Here is a 6,000-nt window from a genome sequence, read left to right on the forward strand (position 1 = left end):
CCCTTGTTCTACTTGAAAGCCAGTCACCGCTTTACCCCTGTGGATTAATAGATTAGGACAGACCTGACATGGCTGCTGGTAATTCTATTTAGATTGAGGTGTTTAATGGATATGAAAAACATAATCAGGCCATGAGGGGTAGAATGAAAGCCACTGTCACTCTGTTTGCCAGCTTGTCTCTAACTGATAGGCAAAGTTCAGTACTCCATCTGTCATCCACAGCATATGGACTTCTGAGAAAAATCAGTGTTAGGACTTCACTGAGACAGAGATTGCAGGGCCTAGCATTTACACCCCATTTAACCATTTCCCTACCAGTGCTCATTTTCTTTTGCATGTTTTGAGGGTTGAGTAAGACACTCAGGACACTATCATGGTCAGTGATTTAGCACCCAGTAACTGTGCAGCTTCCATGTACAATCGTAATCTACAACACAAAACAGCCAAATACACATCTTCAAGCACGCACGATTTGATGCAACACCCATTTGCCTTCACATGCCACATCAAAACCAACTGTCCTAGTGATTGCTGTCCTGATATGCATGTTGAAAAATCTACACTGAAGAAAAGACAGAAATGTTCTCTGATCCCTCTGCTGCAAACCGTCACGAGCCCAACCCTCAGGCTCCACATAGAACTTAACATTTTAGAGGATCAATTCTCCTTGAAATTTTTCTCCAACATGATTAAGCAATGCTATTTGAATACTGGAGAACCACCTGGAACCTACAGGACCTGCAAGCCTGTATTACCTGTATTAAATTTGTAATGCAATCATCTGTGCTCTTCTGAGCCTGCTGAGATACTGGGAAAATATTAACAACTTTGAATTAGGAAGAAAACTGGCACAATAAAAAAAATACAGTAGGTATTTTACATCCTACACCTGGCACTACACTGACAGCAGGAACTGGAAAGGATTGTGGAAAAATGTGTGTATTAGAAATAAATAGTGAAAAAAGAACATTGATCTTACAATGGCAGCTGACGAAATGGCAGGTTGAGGCTGGCTACATTTTTCGGAAAATGTATTTTCTAGGAAGACAATACAAACCTCTTGAATATGAAAACACCTAACTGTGCAAAAAATCAAAAGTCCATTTTAAATGTTCCCCTTGTCTAACAGGAGAATTTTCCTGTAATTTGAAACCTTGTCTGCTTCTTCTACAGAACTAGAAAATCAAAGCTGTTTGACTATATTGATCTGGTTGCTAAACAACTGATAATTGATGTTCTCTGGGTTTCAGTAATGTGCGCTTTAAGCAGTGAGTTTGCTACCCTTCTGTTTGAAAGGTCAGGCCTGAATATTATCCAAGTACTTAAAATGGAAAAAAACCCCAACAACCCCAACTTAAGAAAAAAGTTTGAAGACAGATTTACTGATCAAAATGTGTGGGTTTTTAAAAGAAGTTTAAAAAATATAATGGCGTATGAACACAATTCAGATTGCCTCTGTGGGCTGAGTATTTCCACCAGGAAGCTGATGTTCTCTCTGTCAAAAATATCAGTTCTAGTACTAGCTCTATTTGGTGGTATGATGATACAAGTTCCCTCACCACGTGCCCCGTCCAGTCTTTACTTCCTGGGTTCGAGGCCTACTCTGAGTTCTAAAACTCCCTCCTTGTTTAAATGTGTCTTTTGGATTTGTCCTACTTGCAATATTCAACTACAGCCTCAGTCACCATCGACCCAAGGATTTGTTCAGTGAGCTCAAGCAAACCCAAGAAAATATTCCAGTGTTTATGCCAGAGAATACTAAAGAAGTCCAAATATCTGATAGAGTAAATTCGACTCTATAAAATGTGGCAATTAATTTATGACTTAAAGATCTTAAGTCAGTACTGTGCAAAGCCTGTTTTAATAATATCCTTGTGAGGCATGGTTGCAAATGGTAGTGCCCCAGGAACTGTTGTGGATACTCTCAAATTATTTTCTGAAAGCTTGGAACTAATTTCTAGTTCATTTAATCGGTTAAACCTTTTATTTTTGCCAAATAGAATTCCCTAATAGTAACTTGAGCAATATACACAATTAGAACTGAAATCAGCTTCAGTTTTGGTTTAAAAGTTTTTGCAGTTACTGTCAAAATTTAAATCTCGCTTTGCCTGCCAAAGCAAACATAATTCTGTTTTCCTCTTTTCTTTTCAACTACTACCAAGCATAACCAGGTTTAACAGATTTGAAATATGTGAGCCATAAAACCCATGCCCATTGTACAGAGTTAGTAGAGGAGAGCAATCAATTGCTCAAAGGTAGCTTTCATTATTAATCAAGAACTGCAGACACCTACATTATGATATTCTGCTCTGTGTTGTCAATTTTTTCTCCATGGGTTATTTTTGAAGAGATGTTCAACTACCACACCTTTTAAGGGAAAGAACTGAAACCACTTTCAGTTTCAGGTATATTTAGGTGACAACCTCAGTGCCCTTCCATGTCCAGAAGTTTCTGTATTAGCACTGTGAGATCCTCTCATTCTTCTCCATGGCATTCATGCAATTTGAAGCACTCTGGGAGGTGTTGTTATGCAAGTCATTTGCAAAGCCCTATATCCCTTTCTATACTTTACCAAGTGCCTTAGGTCTTGCACAAACCTCAACTCTGAGTGCCCTCTGTCTTTGAGAAAATTTGAGTGTAGAAAGACCTCTTTGGGAAGGCTTGTCAACTTAAAGAAGAAAAGAAATTCTATCTGTGGCTTATACATAAAAAAATGTTACATTTTGATTCATCTAGGATGATAGAAAAACAAGATAACATTAAAATCCGCATAATGGTTTTGATACTTCTTATACTTTTGAGAAGGCCTTGGCATGTCAGTCAGAGGTGTTGTGCCTGTAATCAGCAATGTGGTAGCACAGGAGAGGATTGCTCGAAAGGAGCATTATTCATCCCACTCTGCTTGTTCATGGAAGAAACTGGCAACTCTTTCCCCAGCTTTCTCTGAGTGCTCTGTTACAAGACCACAGAGAACCTATATAGATCATTTCCTCTTTAATCTCTGTAGGAAGTCTGTTCAGGAGGGAAACATCTAGGGCCACACAATTTTCACCTGAGCCGTATATTTCTGCCATTGGATACTTGCAGTATGTTTGACATCGTGAGTTTCATTTTTCGGTATTTAACCCCGCAGCCTTAGTGATCTGTAAGAACAGCTACATCATGGAATTTCCTAGACCTTTTTATAATGAAATATATATGTGTGTATATAAACACATACAGAGAAAGCAGCTCAAAAATTAGGCCTTTTGAGCTCCAGTGACTTGTTAACAAAGTCAAGCTGCATGACTATATTCCAGATTCTGAGACTGTTTGACCACTCATGTGTGCACCCAAGTGCTCCAGTTCCTGGCAGAATCACACAGGAGGGAAATCCACTGGAAATCTGTTGACTCTCTTTGCAAAATCAGCAGTTAAGAGCCTGTAAGAAATTCCTTTTTCTCATAAGGGAAATCTTAAGCCTAGATTCTCAAACTGTAGCTCAACGAGACATTTTGTTCAGGGTTATTTGGAGTTTAAGGTGTTCCAGCCACATCAAAACACCCAGCCCCTGTTGTGCTGACAGCACTGTTTATGGGCTGTGTTGAGAACTGAAGCGCTGATTGGGCTTTGCAAGGGCAAACATTAGAAGCTGCAACATTTTCCTGACTCATTTTAAAAGTGCATTGTCCAAAACCAGCAGTCCTGGTGCCACTGGGAGTGGAAGAGCAGGGGGAACATGCAAAAGTGTATGGGCATGGACAAGCATTCGGGACCACAGACTACAGCTGGGCGCCGAGGTCTGCTGCACTCAGGGCACTACAGGTCACTGCAGCAGAATGAAGTGCAGTTTATTTCACCTTATCAAGCAGGAGATATATTCACATTGCCTGACCAACCTAAAATGGTTAGAGAGTTAGAGTTCAAAGCATCTTCTACCGTCATCACAAAGTAATCATCTCCCTGTGTGAAGGAATTTATGCAAATACAGAGGTGTCATGATTCTTTACAAGAAAAGATCTAACCTGTACCAGCACAAGAGTGACAATATAATGACTTCAAACTAGAGCTTTAGTGTTTAAAAAAAAACAAAATGTACTTCAAATAAAACAGTTATCCCAGTAAGAAGAAAAGACACAAAGCCCAAGACTATGATCTGTTAGCAAGTCATCCCTCTCTATAAATACTACGAAGTTTGAGCACTCCTGCAAAATACCTTCACATTTTAAATTGATGTTCACTGTATGGGTGAGACATTCCCAAATACATGTGTGATCTTTGCAGCTCTGCATTTGACTAGCATAGCTCATGCAAAATTAACTGGCTTTGCATGCCATGTGATTTTCAAAGTCACAATGTAGATAAAGCAAAAGCGGGCATCACTGGAACACTTATCAGTTTGCTTCTTGCTGGGGAAACTTCTGTGCCAAGAACCTAATGCCTATTTTAGCAAATAATGTAGTGCAGCAAACAGCTCTGTAAAGGTCAGCAAGTGGTGCTGAGAATCCAAAGTCCTCAATACAAACCCTTCATAACGTTTACTTAAGAAAATCTCTGCTTTGATCCGGTGGACTGAGTGTGTTAGGTAGGCTCCTGGAGTGCCTCTTCTCACTGGCTTCAGGAAGCAGCTTAATTTTCACCTGAAGTGGAATTGATTTTATGTATGTTAAGACTACTCCCTTGTATCAATCAAATCAAGGGAAGTGAAGACAATTGAAAGATTTGCTTCAAAAGCACAGTCCTGCATCTAACTAAAACACTGCAGACTAGACACCATCCACGGAATAAGAATGCAAGAATAATTTTGCAAGGAAAATAGGTTCAGTCTTTTTTCCATCCTCTGACCCCTTCACAATCTTATACTAAACACCTGTTCAGTTTTATATGTGAGATGCAAGTTCAAACTTTAAACAGAAAGTTGAAAATCACCTTAAGGCTGATAAAGTCCAGAAAATTTTAGCATGGAAGGAAAGAGTAATTTTGAGAAGGCAGCTGAGATGGGCGTTGTGTTTAATTAAATAGTAACCTAATGCCAGCTTTTGCAACAATGTTCCCATTCAGAGATATTAAAATTATTTTTTTAAATTCTAATTCCTTTTTTACCTACAAAAAAAGTCGACAAGTCCTAGAAAGACAAAGTGGTCTGAGCAGGTCAGTAGCAGAGGAAGGAGTGAATTCAAACCTTGCAGATTCCTGTGGCAGCTCCGTCAGCACTGTGCATATGGGACAGCTGTGCGTAAAGAAAATGACCCAACAGGAAACATTCCAGGTTTTCTGCACGTAAATGATTGCTGCTTCAAAACCAATGGATGATGAATGCTGAAAATAGCAACTGAATCCTCATCTTTCGTGTACCAGTTGTCAGGCACACACTGACCTGAACAGCTAGTGAGGAAAGAGATTTGCAACAACTGTCATCCACTGCAAGCAGCCAAAGTGTGACTTCTTCCAAGAGGAAGGAAATCAGTAGGGAAAAAACAGTACTTCTTTGATGCGATCCTGTTGCACACAAAAAAATGCACATGAAATTTGGCTCCCCTAAGTACTGTAAGGCTCAAAGAACACGAAACAGTTTCCTTGCTCAGTATTCATATCCAGGACAGCATTAGCGCTTTTTTAGATCTCTCGCAGGCAAGCTGTATATGTCGTTTCGAGTAAAAATTATTTTTAATGCCTTTCTCTCTCTGCTCCTATGGTATTTTCTTGCTGACAGTCACCCACACTTCCAAAACGTGTGTTGCCATGTCCTTCCTCCTCTCCATCCCTGCTACTCTGCCTGTCAGCATCTGAATTATTCCCCTTCACTCTCCCCAACAGCGAGACACAGGCGCTCACAAGAGACACTGTGTCCTCAGTCACAGTTTGGGTGGCTGGAGCAGTAGCTCTTCTACAAGATAAAATGTTGCACTTGCAGAGAAAATTCAGTGATGACCTGGAGAACACGCAGCAAGCTCAGCAAGGGTGCTCAGAAATTTTAAAATCATACAATCATTAAGGTTGGAAAAGTCCTCCAAGATCATC

At 39.9% G+C, this 6,000-nt stretch overlaps 1 protein-coding gene across 1 annotated transcript in view; it reads right to left on the bottom strand.

The window, feature by feature from the left end:
* RASSF3 (Ras association domain family member 3) overlaps positions 1 to 5,215 on the bottom strand; it is a 77,291-nt gene extending 72,076 nt beyond the window's left edge. The window contains exon 1 of the mRNA XM_048301504.1: positions 5,162 to 5,215. Within this exon, the coding sequence (XP_048157461.1) occupies positions 5,162 to 5,200 (39 nt within the window). The 5' untranslated portion in view covers positions 5,201 to 5,215. The remainder of the gene's footprint in view (positions 1 to 5,161) is intronic.
* Positions 5,216 to 6,000: the final 785 nt, after the last annotated feature.

Source organism: Corvus hawaiiensis, chromosome 4 (assembly GCF_020740725.1).
Source record: "Corvus hawaiiensis isolate bCorHaw1 chromosome 4, bCorHaw1.pri.cur, whole genome shotgun sequence".
Taxonomy (NCBI): domain Eukaryota; kingdom Metazoa; phylum Chordata; class Aves; order Passeriformes; family Corvidae; genus Corvus; species Corvus hawaiiensis.